The 17,395-nt window shown below is 32.0% G+C and overlaps 1 protein-coding gene across 1 annotated transcript; it reads right to left on the reverse strand.

The window, feature by feature from the left end:
- Positions 1-14,178: 14,178 nt before the first annotated feature.
- Positions 14,179-15,510, reverse strand: LOC111375902 (UPF0481 protein At3g47200-like). Its single transcript, XM_022998817.1, has one exon. The coding sequence runs from the start codon at positions 15,508-15,510 to the stop codon at positions 14,179-14,181; it is 1,332 nt and encodes a 443-aa protein (XP_022854585.1).
- Positions 15,511-17,395: the final 1,885 nt, after the last annotated feature.

Here is a 17,395-nt window from a genome sequence, read left to right on the forward strand (position 1 = left end):
TTTTTCCACAAATTAGATTAGTTAGGTTAACTTAGATTAGGTTATATAGTTTAGCATAACTTAAAATCTTGATTTGTTAATATGTCATTACACTAATTTCAATTAAAGTTGGAGTAGGATAAAAATTGATGGTATATACTTAGCTCCTACATGTACGATATTTGAATTCAAAATTCATTATTATTATTTGTTAAAGTTTGTACACTTGTTGTTGTGTCCCATATATTGAACTTCACTATATAGTAGAAATTGGAAATTATTAAGGATAGTGTTAAGAAATATCGCAAGAGAGCTGTTTTTTTGACATCAATGCCAAAAAAAATATGAAAATTTTGAGTTTGCAGTCCATAAGTTAAAAGTTTCGTGGTAAATTATTCAAGATTGATTGCAAGTTTTTGTGATATTCTACATACACAATGCATCACTCTTCTATGGAGAGAGAGAGAGAGAGTGTGTGTGTGTGTATTTCCATTTGAAGGAAACAGAACCACTATATAGAAGTTTGTCAACTGATTAGATCAGAAGTGTTTCATCTTTGATTCACGTCGAGTTCAATTCCCACTTTTTATTATTTATTTGTTTATTTATATAGAACTAATATTTTAGATTTGCTCGATAAGAAAGTGTAAGCAGAAAAAAGTATTTGATTGGCTAATATCTGCTTTATAATTTTTATTGATTACACATGGAGCTTTGGACTCAACAACATGGTTAATTTTTCTTGGGAAAATATTTGGTCGAAGATATAAATGACTGATAAGATCACGTTGGGACAAAGGGTCGAAAATTTTACTTATGGAATTGACATTGATGCAAAATGATTAAATAGAGTATTTAGGGATACAACAGAATATTTACAACACTCCCCTTGATTGACACTTTACAAAATATATGTCTCATTAAAATCTTGTAAAAAAATCTAATGAGATAAAACTTGAGCTAAAAAAAAAAAAGAGTACGGACGTGCCTCCTGATCTCAATAAATGAATATTCTTGTATCAAGCCATTTATATTTTGTACATCAATATCTTCAATATTACAATTTTGGTGAAACATGTTTCATGTTGTCTTGTTATAGCCTTTAAGCAATGTCATATTCACAGATGATATTTATCAATCTTTATTTGTCTTTAGTCAGCACGATGATCTGTTGAAAAGTAGGTAGTATTGTTGCTCTTTTAGGGTGTCGCACACAGTTGTAATATATAAGAATAATATTTCGAGGGTAAATGTTTTATTACATAAAGAATATACCTCGTTAAAACCATATTAGGAAAAACCTTTTGAAAAAAATTTCTGATGAAGAAAAAATAGTTCATTATTCTTTTGAGTACGTAGCAAAAGTTGTCTCATCAAAATCCTTGCCAAGAAAACCCAATGGAATAAAACCTTGGTTGAGGGAAAAAAGAATACAATGGGTATTTCCTGTCCTCATGATAATATAATTTGAAATACTTACTTGAGGCATGTTAGATACTTCCAAAATAACATCAATAGCCATGCCAAATAAATTGACTATAATTGCATTTAAAATCTCAGTGTCATCAGGATGACAAGATATGGACTTGTGATTGCATCCATCATTGACATTATAGAATTTATTATTTTAAAAGCCGTGTATTACATGTTATGACTTCTTTTTCTCATTTACTTTGTGCATAAGAATATATGCCTTTCAAACCGTAGGTCTAGAGATTTCATGCTGCAAACACCATGCAATCATCTAATAGATGTATCAAATCTATTAGATACAAATAATATGTAGATTGTCAACATGGAGGGTGACTTTTATCACCCTAAATAATTTTCAAAAATGTAGGGATTTAGTTCCAATTTCAGTTAGTGATGGTTGATAACCAACCGAATAAAAGAGTAAGCTTCAAAAAGAAAAATATTGGATTGAAGTTAATATTTATTCAAATTCTCATTTTGCATCATTGTTGATCCAGCAATGGTCTAACTGGTCATGAAAAAATATAAAACTTTTTGGGTCAACTTGTGCCGTCATCGCGGATTGAGTTTCAGTTTTATTTTATTTACTTTGACACTAGTGCAAACATTTTTAGTTATTTATTTATTTTTTCCTATTTTAGTTTTTCTGAGTGCTACTATTGTTCTTCTTCCAAGTGTTGTATGAGAATGTTGCTTGACGATGAATTGAATCTAGTCGATCCAGAAATTGGACGCACATTTTATCGTAGGCAAAGAAAAGCATGAGCATCACAACAAAAAAGACCAAAAATAGCAATTACAAAAGGATAACAAGCTAAACAATCCAGTAGTTCAAGTCAATGAATAAGATACTACTAATGAGAGGAATATTCTTGCTGGGGATTTCATGACCCAATAGCTCATTCATAGTCAATTTATCATTGCATACCCTCTACATACACACGTCTCTCAATTCTTGGAGATGTGTCAACACTTTTGATATCAAGGTATTTCAGATGATGCTATCAGAATAAGGCGCTTCCTATAATTTGCATGATAAAGCACTTAAGTGGTTAGATTTTCAACCCATTGTTAGTATTAGCACGTGGAATGTTCTAGTTCAAAATTTCCACACAAAGTACTTCCCACCAACCAAGATAGTAAAGTTGAAGCATGACATATCTATCTTCCCTTAAGGTAAATCAAATCCTTTGATGAAAATTGGAACAGATTCAAGAATATGCTCCAGCAATGCTCTCATCATAGTATCAGCCAAGGACTCCGGTCCAATATTTCTATGCGGGACCCCTTCCATCTTTCAAAAGCATGGGGATAACAACTCTTTATCTAAAAAGACAATTGACGAAGTTTGAAATTATTTGAGACAATGGCTACTACTTTAGCCATGTAGGCTTCTGAGTGAGTTGCTTAGAAGAAAGTGCTAGTTGTATACGAGGTGGATGCTTACTTAGCATTGTATACAAAAGTAGACTCCTTATTTCTCATCACAAGTCAAGAAGCTAAGTTGTTAGAAGTGTGGCGCAAATCATAAAACAACATATTTTCCTATTTTGGCACAATGAATAGGACAAATGGATTTTACACAATGGGGAGAACGTCAACAGAATAATCCACATTTGAATACTTAAAATCCAGGTTGAGGAAGAGCCCAAACTTCTCTTGGGGTAATCAAATTCAGAATAGGCCACAGGGCCAGTATCAGCAGCAGGAGAAGAAATCTTAGTTAGAAGAGATGTTTAAAAAAATTATGAAGAAGAGCAACCAATACATGGAAGCTTATAATCAGTTCACGGGAAAGATTGGGACAACTCTCCAAGATCAGAATGCAGCTATTAAAAACTTGGATAATCAATTCGGACAAATGGCATTTTCTATGACTGGTAGAACATCATGTACTTTGCCTAGGAATACAAAAATCAACCCAAAGTAATATGTCGAAGAAATTACAACCAGAAGTGGGGTGCAATTACAAAAATACATATTTAGAGGCCAATTGCTAGTAAGGAAAGAATATCTCCTTTAGATGAAAGCATGTAGAGTAGACTGAATAGACAACAGAAATATCTACTAAGGAGAGTTCAGATATACAATGGATTAAGACAATTGCTCCTATCAATCCTTATGAGCCTCCATTCCATTTTTCCAGAGATCTAAAAAGCAGAAGTTTTATCAATAGTGCACCAAATTTCATGAGGTCTTCAAGAAACTTGACTTCGACATTCTGTTTAATGATACCTAATCCAAATGCCTAGCTACGCCAAATTCTTGAAGGACGTCCTACCCAATAAATGCAAGCTAGATGAACATAAAATGATGACGTTGACTGAATAGTGAAGTGCCAGAATCTTGATCAATCCCTTTCTATTAATTTGATGCCACTTTCTATTTTTAAGATATTCAGATTGGGAGAGGTGAACGCAACCACAGTACCTCTGTAGCTAGGTAATCGATCCCTTACTCATCCAAGGAGGATAATTGAAGATGTATTAATTAAATTGGAAAGATTCATCATCTAGCATACTTTCTCGAGATTACAAGTCAAATAATCTGATCTGATCCTTTCATAGCCTTTTTAACTTGAGTTATTAAGCCTATAAGGGTCTTATAGTCATCTGATTTGGGAATCATTCATCTAAAGCTCGCTATTGGGGTAATTTAGAAAGTTTAATGAAGAGAAATTTGGCACAGGAGATGTCAAAAAAAAGAAGGAAAGAAAAAAAAAAGATCTGAAATATCAAAAACGAGATGTTTCAATAAAAACTTCGAGATTTGAACTCTAGAGATTGGTAGCGTGTTTTTGAGAAATACTTACCATCTCCCTTCTAAATTTAAAAATATCTAATTCTGACCACTATGTGTGGAAAATGCATCATAATGATTTTTAAGAATCTACACTTGCTAGAAATGCCTCAGGATTGAAGAGAAAAGCATAAGGAGCTATTTTTACGTGGGATACGTAAGGAAAAACTGACCATAAGAGGACAAGGATTATGAGTGAATAAACAACACTTGATTGTTTTTGTTCAATTATGGGTGTGAGATCAATATTGGCTAATCATACACACTAAGTTGAGTATAAGATAAGTGGAAATCTATTTTTGATGTCGTTTGGATAAGTGTTGCTTAAAGTCTAACATAAGGCACATGATAAGCAGTTTAACATTGAGTTTGTTATTGGTATTTTTTTAAGTTAGTGATATGGTTTATTCCTAAGTTTTGTTTTGTTTTATTTGAGGATGATCAAATGTTTTAACTTGGTAGTATTTGATAAATGCATTTTGTTCACTTATTTGGGCCTTATTACTAAACTTTTGTATCATTTTAATATTGAATTTTTACTTAATTTAGATTAATCTCATCTTGTTTCAGTTTTGGACTCGTTTTCTAAGAAATTGGAAATGAAAGGAGGATCAGTTGGCTAATGAATGTAAGTTTGGAGACAAATGTACATTTTCCAATAAAAGTTGAAGGACCAAAATCAAAGCAATTTAACACAGAGGACCAAGATGGAGGAAAGAATGAAAATATTGGCTGAAAGGAAAATTCTAGAAATTTTTATAATTGGGTAGCCACCCAATTTTATCAGCCAGCTCTTGACCTCAATTAGAGCTATTTTCTATGCCTGGGTAGCAGGCTTGTTTTCTATTGGGCGCCCACCCATACCAATTTAGCTTGAATTTTTTGTGTCTTTCAGAATTCAATTCAAAAAAGGAAACTTCCATTTGTCCTATGATATGCACAATTTTTAGAAATCTTTTGGGATTCTTTAGAGGAAATATAAATACCAACTCTCACAACATAATGGGGAGTGGGCGTAGAAATAATTGCAAAAGGAGGCAAAGAATACATTAAGATTAAAAAACATTAAGATTGAATTCAAGATTTTTTGAGTGAAGAACAACTTTTATATCTTTTGTTTTCTTCTTCACAACATGTAAGACTAGATTTCTTTATCCCAAGAGGACGATGAACCATGTAATATGAGTTTATAATCTTTGGTTTTACATTCTGATACTGAAAACACATTTTTTGTATTTTGAATGATTTACATGAATATCTTTTCTCTACAATTATTGTGCATGGTAGTTGTATGAACTTGGTGGCTTATTTTATGCATTCGAAAGAAGAAAATTGTGCTCGACATGGTGTAATTTGTCATAGGGTCCGATAGGGAATAAAAATATACCTCCATGGTCTATGTGAATATTTAAATATTCATAAAAATTCATGTATTTTTGTATGTTCGCATCCATCATAGAAATATTGTCTGATCATATATAAGAGTATGTTTAACCTTACTCGAGAGAGATTGTTAAATAAAATAGGAACATTGATTCTTTAAAAATTCAATCGTGTTGTCAAAGTGTAAAACTAAGGTTACAAAAGATTACTGCATAGGAATTCGCAATCCAAGTGCACTTGTCATACATTAGAACACACTAACTTACATTCAACACAATTTGCATTTACTTTGGTTAACTTACCCATAATTATATCAGTGGAATATTTTGGTTAAGGTCATGATAATTAAAATCTAAATAAATCAATTTCTGTGGAACGATAATTGGACTCAAATCCATTTTATTACTTGTTAACAAAATGTACACTTGCAGTGGTTTTAATTCGAAAGATATTTTCATGAACATCAACGAACTTTGGGTTTGTGATAATGTTTGATTCAATCATTATTTAAAAAGTTATGCAAAGACAATCTATATTATTTTCTTGCATCATTTTAATATGATATATATTGTTGCAAATATCTTTAAATAAACAAAATTTCTTCTATATTTACTAGAATAAAGTCCATAGCCAATATGTAATTTTATTGTATTTGATATAATAATACAAGTTGTTCAGTAGCCTTCAAAGATATTTGATATACCTAATATCGTATTAATATTATTTTCCTCTCATGTTAAATCCAAAAAATACATTTTGTCTTGAAAAATATTATTCGTAGTTATACTATCAACTAATAAATATTTTGGCAATTCATCCTGAATTTATGACAAAATAAAACATTTTGAAAAACTAGTTTTAGAATCAAAAGGAGTTAAGAAATACTTTAATCAACTAGAAATAGTTTAACAATGTAATGTTTCAAACTTAAAAGTAAAATAAGAAAAATATACTTCAGACTAACCTTTAAATCAAAATAAATTACTAAGATATTGAAAAGTAAATGAATCAATATCATCGAGCACACTGTCTCCAATCAAATGATCGATATTACCGCTCGGATCAATAAAAAATAAGAGATATTCAATGAGTCACATCAACTGGACCATAATAATCAACAAAATTTGTTTCCAATTTTTCTTTTCCATTAATTAAAATTTTGGTAGAGATCCACGAGATGGTTTATCGTACGACAATTATGTGTACCATGCCTTTTCATTCCACATCTAAAGTAATTTTCTTCGTACTCTTTTTTGGATATGCTACTTTTATTTTGTGCCTATTGAAATTGGTAGTTTAGTTGATTCTTTTGTTCATGGTTTATCTCACGTTCATGTCCTTGTCTTGATATTCAGGTATCATGCACTTAAGGCAATGGTACAAACCCAGTTGGATGTAACAAATAATTTCATCGGCAGTTTATTATATTTTCTGCTCCAAGCAGTCAAGATATAAATTTTAAGTACTTTTTGAAACCACTCTCACGATATTACTGCTGCAACTTATTCGAGCATGAAAGATGGAAAATTTTTCTCCAACATATCTTCATTATTAATTTTTTTTTCTCCACACAAGGTCAATTTTGAACATATTTTGATCATTTTAGAATTGTATTTACTAACAATTTTGAAGTCTTATAAGCGAAGATGCATCCATTCATAGCAGACTTTGAGAATGACTATAGTCTTCACGTGATCAAATCTTTCAATCAATTATTCTCAAAGAACTTGTTGATCCTTCAAAGTAAGGTGTTCAAATATCAATCCATCATGGAGATGTTGACAAAGGAAGATTGGTGCTTTTGCACGATCTTACAGAAATTCTTTGATTTCTTCTTTTATTGTTTCTTTGAGACCCTTGAACCATATCATCGAGGACAAAAGAGAAATAATTTTTTCTAGATATGTCGAGTGCAACAAACTCAAGTGTTGTAATGTTTACCATTTGAGCAACTACACACAATAAAGCAAAAGAAAGTACAATCAATTTTAACGAATATGATAAAACATTGTATTGTCACTTAATAACTAATCAAGTAATCAATGTAACATGACATGAGCTATATATTCAAGGATAAACACTAATTCAAAATGATATATTCTTTGAAACATGTGTTTCTCTGGGAGCACGTTATATTTTACCATTACTTCTTCAAGAGCAATATGTCAATATTCTTCTGATACATTGAAAATTATAATTCATACTTTTCAAGAGCAAGTAACATTCTTCTAGAATATAAATTATAGCGTTGGTCTACTTCAGGAGCGACAATAAACAACTTGTAAGAGATATATCAGCGATTATTATTATTATGAAATATTAAGCCCTTGTTTGTGCCCCATTCTTTTGGAAAAATACATTTTTCAACAGTGCTTTGATATCATTTCAATCACATATTCTTCAATAAAATAATATTATTCGCAAATCTAAAACTTTTTTTATATTTTAACCACACATTTCTCATCAATACACTATTCAAAAATTCATTCTTCCCAAAAAGGGGCTCTAATTTTAATGTTTGCTATATCAAGATCGACAACATGATAAATTATTAATTTAAGCCTATAAAAGATCATCTAAAAGTATTTAATAACATTTATAATATTAATTACCATACAAATATGGTACGAATTTATATATGAAAATTAATTATCAAACATGCATTAGTAAAAAAATCTTCATATACGCACACAATCTTCATATAAGGACATGCATTAAAAAAATAAAAGTAATCATTATGGATAATATGTGGATAAAAATATACTGACAATTAGAAACCAAGTCAATTGTTATATAAAAATCGGCAAAAACCAATGAAATCAAAGAAGCCATACAGTTGACTAATTGTCTTTCATAGCATTTCATTGTATATAAAAAAAATTGATTGTGGTGGCTGAACGATATACACAAATTGATTTCGGCAGAAGTAGTCGCCTTAAATAATATGCGCGCACGCGCGCATACACACACACACACACACACATATATATATAATTCATTTGTCACCAATTTGATTTTGGTATACGTTACACATGATTATGCTTATAAAAATTATTACCTATTAAATTCACTTTGATTTTGAGAGATTCTAGCCGATAATATGTTATAAACTAGAGAGATAAAGGGAGAAGAATGAAGAAGTCAGTAGACTTGTGTGTATTATTAAGAACCAAAGTCCATATTTATAGGAAAGATTAGGGATACAATGATAATAATAACTAGAGCTGCATGAATATAGTTTTCATTCGTTATTTACAACATTTTATTATTTTATTTTTACATAAGAAAAATACATTAGAGATCCCAACACGTATGAAGCAAGTAGGTTCTCAACTTGTAAATCAAAAATTATTTGTGTAGCACATGTAGTTTTGTATCTCTTTTAACAATTAATTTTATTTTAATAAAGAGTATGTATAATAGTCTTTTAACAAAAGAAACAATGACTTCTAAAAGAGACATTTCACCAATTGTCAATTAATTTTGTAATAAATTTCAAATTGATTATTAAAGCATTTTTCTTACTCAATTAATCATTGAAGTTTAGTCTGCTTCAGAAATGGTCCATAGTTTGATAAAAATACACAACATATAATCCAATGCATCATTGTAAAGTGTCACGGCGGAGTAAAGGACACTAATCCACCTAGGAAAACTCAATTTAGACAACTAATACTATGGTCCTTGAAGAAAAGTCCAAAAATTTCATGTAAAACCCAATGGTATATAGCAAGGAAAAAAAGGGTAAAACTCGGGTCTTGAAAATGAATATTGCCATTATACTATCCAAGTAATCTAAAAGGCTTAACCGCACATCGAAATTATGCCCACTTCGTCCACAAATTATTATTACCTATTTCAAAGTATGAAATTTCTTCATGCAATCTTTCATTTGGCTCTTTTCACTATAGATTTAGAATATCTTCTAACATGATCCTTCATATGTCGACTAGAAATCATTTTTTCATCTTGGTCAAGACGTGTGCCTACTATGATTAAATAACTATCTCATCTAACATTTTAAATTAGATGAGACCAACTTATTTCTTCAAATTATGTCTTCAAGAAAATGTACTATTCAATTCTATCTTCTGTTGTAGTGCTTGAGGCACCAATACTTCATTCACCCTCAGCTACTGAACTATTACGGGTATTGTGAGTGTTGCAAAAGCTTGTTCCAAGAGTCATCAAAACGGTGTTTTTCGGGCTCAGTCCAACGTTACCTTTCTCTACCAAATAACAAATCTAACCAGTTCCGATCCACAATCAATATATTCACCTCCGTTACTTCACAATCTCACCCACAAAGGACAAGATAACAGTGACAATTTGTAACTACAAAGTCAAGAAGAAAACCACACAAAGTATGCAAGGAAGAGACCAAAAAGTTATCAACCCGTTTTAGTACCATAAAAAAGCCGATTTCTTCTCTTCAAAGAGGCCATGTTTTTCCTCTTAATTTTCTCACAAATCACACTAGAAAATGGATGGGGTTATACTTATATAAATAAGGTTAGGTTAGGCTTTTAATTGGACCAATGACAAAGCTAAACGAACCAAGATTCAAGCCATCCAAGAGAGAATTCAGTTGGATCAGGTAGAGCCTATGAACTTTGTTGTTGGTAATTATTTTATTCATCGATCTAGGCCTATGAAATATATTATTTCACGTTAACATCATAGTCTAGGATTTATTGGGTATCAAAACCCAACAAATCTCCACCTTGATGCCCTATAAATCTGCAAACAATTGAAGAGACAGTAATCAAGATAATCAATAAAACTAGATCACAAACCTTGCCTCCTGTTTCCAACCTGAAACACATACCATACTTACTCCATGTACTCACCAAGGCTAATGTCAAGAATACCCAAGTGGAAGCAAATATTCACAATAATCAATCAAGAACAATTAATCGTGTGATAATGATATAATATAGGGTCACACAGAGATCTTTTTAGAAACACGTTCACACTGAACCACAGACTAACACCAAGTTAATCAATAGATGGCCAAAACATATGCAACAGATGCATAATGACCCCAAGAAAAGATTTCATCACACTTATCCTATCACATTCTGGGTTGCTCACATCTCGAGAACATACATCTCCTCTCACGTCCACCATACTCACTAGACTGATCAACCAACTCATGTTTAATTGGTAAGTCACAATAGATCCTATGTCTACGGGATAATCCTCTATTACTACATCACTTCTCCCAATCTATGTAAATAGTCGGTCTCCACCTAACAAAAGTGCTATAAGTGCCTCTATCACACTCCACCTGATCAGGATCTCTTCACAAATAAAGGATTCAAGACATTTAATCACCTCACCACTCGTGATCCAAATGTCACACTCCACATCCCCGGTTCAAACCACAATGTACCCCTAGGCATCTATACTTCACCTCACCAAAAGACATAAAATACACCGCTAATGTATCCTAATGCATTATGCATGCAAACAATTATACCAAGTAATCATATTTCCTCAAATTCATGCAAACACACATATCAAGCACATTGAAATGTAACATATAATCATACAACAAAATTAGGCGATCGCACACATGCATAAAGGATTACACACATATTCACATGCATTAACTAAGTTTACTCTCAATAAACCTCACTAGGGTCATCATTCGACCTTATAGCCAAATTCGTCCCATCTCTCATCTTATCCATCTTCTTGGAATAGCCCTTAATAAAATGCCCGAACTTACCACAGTTGTAACACAGTCTACCACTAGACTTGTCCCGTCCCTTGCCCTTCTTTTTATTACCCCCATCACTCAAGTCACTACTCAAATCACTACTATTTTGAGCTCTACCCAAATTCATTTGCTTAAATTTCATCATACTCCTCATCATATGTAACTCACCACTCCTCTTATCTTCTTTTTCAGCCTTAATCTCTATTTCCTTATTCCTAAGTAAGTCTATGACAATCTCTAGTGTTAAGGTGTCCTTACCAAACTTAATTACATTCTTAACCTCTCTATATGAATCAGGCATTGAATTAATCAAATAATGGCCTTATACATTTCAGATACATTTTCATCACAGTTAATAATAATTTGAACCAATTTGCTAAAAATATCCAGATTGTCATCAGGATCCTTTGAATGATCTATTTTAAAACTAAAAATCTTTCAAGTAAATGCAATTTACTAGGAGCGGGCTTAAGTAAATATAAGTCCTTCAAAATTTGCTAAAGTTCTTTTGTAGAATCAACTTTTCCAACCTTTCTTAAAATAGTGTCAGATAGGTGTAAAATAATTGAAAGTGTAAGCAAGTTTATTATATTCATTTTTTAGTGCTTCTTTCAAATTTGCAGAAAATTTGCTATCTATGACTTTTGAAACTTTTTTTTGAGCCAAAATCCTTTTCACTTTTGTTACCAAATTGAAAAATTCCTTTTTCCATTGAAAATTCCAACTTCGAAATGTGAAGACATTTTAAAAAATAAAACAACCAAATGTACAAATAGGTCACATAAAGTTATCCTACGAGCGCAATGTACACCAATTTATATTCCCAGGGTTCTGTAAGATTCGTGATTTAGATCAACGAAATGTTCAAGCTGGTCAAGTACAGGTGTTCTAACAGGATAATCAATGCAACACGAAAGTATGTAAACAAAAAATTCAAATTCTCACGAAATGTTGTCTCACACAATGAATATATGACAATTAGAGCACAAACCCAATTACCAACTTGCAATCAAATTCAACACTTCAAATATGGAAAATAACTGTTAAATTTCTAGTACAAACAACAGATACCCTTCATGGTAATCCTAATCCTATTGTCACCCCCACATGATGGTGTGCTCATGCTGAAATTTAAACTGAGATAAGCCAATATACTGGAGCAGATCAATCTGAGTTCGTAAATTATGAGAGATACTAATTTATCACTTTAGCACCACCACTATTCGTCCTAAAGCCTCTGGCAACTGCAGCAACCAACCAACCACGATTGAATCCCGAACGTACAAAGAAAAATTTTGTTCAAATTCCATGTACAACCTAAAACAAAAAACTAAGAATACCAAAATTTTAGAAATAATGTTAGGAACAAATTGTCTAAAGACATTGTTGCCTGAAAATGATACATATGCCCTCACGTGCTAGCAAGACTTTCTACGAATGGGCTTCACGCAAAGCTGCACACACCACCGAAAAACCTGACACACCGGATCGTCAGAACAATCTTCACCTACACGTCACATAAGTAGTCTTCGTTTCACCTAACTCTTTCTGGATTGGTCAAAACAGAGGCTGATTTTGGGCAATTTTCTGGGTAGTTTTTTTATTTGATTTCTGCTTCGTTTTTGTAAGTTTCCTAGAAGGCTTTTTTGTAAGTTTCATAAGACAATCCACCACCTTGAAGCTTTGATATCAATTGTTGTGGAAGCTTGCTCCATGGGTCATCAAAACGGTGTTTTTTAGGCTTAGTTCAACGTTAACTTTCTCTATCAGATAATCAATCCAACCTGCTCCGATCCATAACCAATATATTCACCTTGGTTGCTTCACAATCTCACCCACAAAGAAGACAATGGTGATGATTTGTAACCACAAAGGCAAGAAGAAAGCGCCATAGCGGTAGGCAAGGAAGTGACCACAAAGTACACAAAGTAATCAACCGATTTTAGTATCACAAAGGAGCTAGTTTCTTCTCTTCAAAGGGGCAATGTTTTTCCTCTTAATTTTCTCACAAGTCACACTAGAAAATGGTTAGGGTTGCTTTAAGGACCAATGGCAAAGCTAAACGGGCTAAGATTCAAGCCATCTAAGAAGAAATACAATTGGATGGAGTAGAGCCTATGGACTTGATTGTTGGTACTTATTTCATTCATCAGCCTAGACCTATGAAATATATTATTCCACTTTAAAATCATAGCGGGATTTATTGGGTATCACAACCCAATAGGGAGCAGCATTAATGGAAGTTAATACAGGAAAACTTTTGGTCAGCTGAATGATGACATTTCATCTCTTGGAGGGACAACTATAGCCAGCGTTCATGAGTTCGAGAAAGCTGGCAGATTTAATGGATTAGAATTGTGGTAGATGCCCATAAACAAAATTCTTTCCCAGTCTTATTTCCCTCAGTCCTTGCACTATTGGTTATTCCTTTCATAAGATGTTGACGTTTCTATCAACTCATCTTGAAAAACCAATATTAAGTATCGTGTATAGTTAATTGATCAGAAACAATAATTTGCCCATCTCTTTTCTTTCTTTTAAATGAAAACTTCTGGACAAGGCAATTAAGCTAACATGTTAAGGGCATAATTTTTGTCACAGATTCTTAGTATTCAAAATATGAATTCAAGAACTTACAACCATTGTTTTCAATCAGTCATCTGATAGACATTTATTAAAATACTACTTTTATAGATTTGAATTCCAATAATACAAACATAGATTAATACAATAAATACAAAAGCATCAAACCTATCTTGTTTGGAAGAGTTGAAACACATCTCAACTAAAACATGAAGAACAGCATTTGCCACACACCTTTACTTAGGATTCAATGTGTCATAGGTCTGGAGAAAAGTTAAGCAAAGAAGAAAAATGGCAGCGAGTAAGGTAATAAAAGTCCATGGATTGCGAAAATTAGTGTGAATTAATTCAGCAATCCATGTTTTTGCCTTGTTGCTGCAGTGCTCCTCAATTCTCATCGTCACATTGTCAAAAATATAGTAATCGTCAAGTCCGCAAGTATCAATCTCTTTGATTATTTCAACAACTTGTTCATCACTGACAAGGGTGCTAAAAAGTATCTTCTTTTCTCGTAGTTCCTTCACATCTTCAGGTTTAACAATGAGCGATTTCAAGAAATTAACATAACATATTATAGGAATGCCAGTGTCGCTTTCTGGAGATGCTTCATAAGCAATCATGTTTATAAATAATAGCTTGGAAATGCCAGTGAAAAGCCAAACCGGGAGTTGAACTTGCCCATAAAATGTGTATGATTTGAAACTAATATTCATCAAACAACATGAACTAGGTTTGAAGTGAATGCCTTTTGCTTTGAGATCGGTGACTGAACGAGATTGACGACTGAATTTCCCTAATTCCTTTTGATTTTCTTTCTTCAATGGCCGCCATTGACATTTCTTAACAGGCTGGACAAGTATTTTTCCTGCTTTATCCCATTCTTCGACAAGTAATCGATGATAAGCATCTAGAATGTGAAGTGGTTGCTTTTTATCTTCGCCAGGAATTCTTGTTAGCCTGGTATTCTCCAAAGTCATGGAACTAAAGAAATTACAAAGTAACATGGATCCTTCTCCATATATTAAATTAATCAAGTGTTTAATAACCCAGAGAGGAATTTGGTTCTCCAGTAAATACATATCAATAAATGCAAATTTTATTACACACAATCCAAGATGTTGACAGAAGTGGATAATTTTTTCTTCATCTCCCACGGCAATCTTCATAAGATATACAGCGAAACATGCATCTAGAAGCATCATTTCTGCTAGCGCTCCATCATCATATGCATCTCTGGAAACTCCAACGTAACTATTTCTAATCTGGTCGATCAATTTAAAGATCTGGCAGTAGAAGATTTGTTTGTCTTTGCCGCTGCTTGAAACAAACATTGTAAGGACTTTATGCTTGAATTCTTCTGCCGTACCAAGTTCTGGTAATCCATGGTAATAAGGGCCAAAGGAAACCAGCTTAGGGGCGTAGTAATCCTCTTCGTTGTGTTTATTGAATCGCACAAGTTTGGGCACTCTATGTATTCGGCGACCATCGAAATACTGATGATGATCTTCATCTTCATCTTCATCTTCATCTTCATCTTTTGTAATTGGAATTTTACATTTGATATCCATTATATTCAAGAATTGAAATTTCCCATTTCTGTATGCTTGATTTATCATAGTTGATGGAATGGCCACTTAGAAACTGCACAGCTCTTTCACTCTCTCAACAAGTCAAGTCCTGTGCTATCAGACAAATAATACACCTTCTGGATAAAAAATAAATCACTACTTTTTCAATGACACTCTTAATAAGTGAAGTAGTGTATGTGAGTGTGTGTGTGTGTGTATATATATATATATATATTTTAATAATTTGATCACTTAAATCTCATTTTTGTTTCAAGGACATTGGGCCAGCTACCTCGAAAACTATTTTTCCTCATTTATTTTCAACCACACATTCTTATAATAAAATATTTTACACGTAAACTCCAAAATTTGTCCTACTTTAAATCAGGCATTCTCAAAAAGAAAGTTGCTCAATTGTTTTGGGTACTTTTAATGATAAACACAATTGTTTCTAACAAAGTTTTTGTTATATTCAATAGATTAGATTTGGCAGCTTTATTCGATCCTGTCGTTGCTCTATTTGATTTTCCTTGCTCTATGTACACAGCGAGGTTTCATTACCTCTCATCCATTATGTTTAGGTTCAACAACAGTTGTTTTGGGATGTAGTCCTTTTAAAAAATTCAAACTTTTGAAAACACATCTATTTTAATAAAACTTGAAATCCTAGACAATAAACAATAAAGACTATTAAATGAATTAAATATCGACAAATTAAAATTGAATTAAACATGTTATCTCCATCACATAGGATCGACCTGCTTGGGAGTTTTAGGGTATCGATTAAAGTATTAACTTCAATTTTTTATGTTTTGCATATTTTTAATAGCGAGTTTTAAAAAGTACATGAAAGTTTATAATAAAATAATATATATGTACATATATAAAAAATGGTAGGTGTGTGGACTTAATATGGAGCCAATGTATATGTCTTTTTTACATTAAAATTAATTTTTGACTTGCAAATGAAATATTTACTCATAAATAAAATTTTAAGTTATATGCAATTTTTTTTATTGATAAGTAAATTTTATAATTATGAGTTAATTTTTTTATACATAAGTAGTTTTTATTTATAAGTAACATTTTTATATTTTATAATTGAATTTTTTGACTTATTAGTAATAATTTTCACTTCATAAGCATTTTATACATAAAATAAAAGTGAATTCTTATTTTATAAGTAATTCTTCACTTATAAGTAAATTTTTAGCTAATTCATTTTTATTTATAAGTTGTAACCAATTTTTACGTATAGTTGAATTTTTGCCTTGCAAGTGATTCTTTACCTAAAATACTTTTTAAGAGATATCATGCATCTGCTTTGAATAAAGTATGTGAGTTGGAAATGATTATTTTAGAGGGTAATATTTGGAAAAATAGATAAAATTGAAAAACTTACAAAACCACTGGGTTGTGAAATGCAATCCAAATTATGCTACATTGATATTTGTTGATTTTAAACATTGATGACCAGCGGCTGAAAAATTAAGCATTGGTTTTACCGACATTTCATAAACCGTATCACTCAAAAACAGTCAAAATCGATGAAACATCCTGACAAACAGGTCCATAGTTTGATAAAAATACGCAACATATAATCCAATGCATCATTGTAAAGTGTCACGGCGGAGTAAAGGACACTAATCCACCTAGGAAAACTCAATTAACACAACTAATACTATGGTCCTTGAAGAAAAGTCCAAAAATTTCATGTAAAACCCAATGGTATATAGCAAGGAAAAAAAGGGTAAAACTCGGGTCTTGAAAATGAATATTGCCATTATACTATCCAAGTAATCTAAAAGGCTTAACCGCACATCGAAATTATGCCCACTTCGTCCACAAATTATTATTACCTATTTCAAAGTATGAAATTTCTTCA

The sequence above is a fragment of the Olea europaea genome, unplaced genomic scaffold (genome assembly GCF_002742605.1).
Source record: "Olea europaea var. sylvestris unplaced genomic scaffold, O_europaea_v1 scaffold143, whole genome shotgun sequence".
Lineage (NCBI taxonomy): Eukaryota > Viridiplantae > Streptophyta > Magnoliopsida > Lamiales > Oleaceae > Olea > Olea europaea.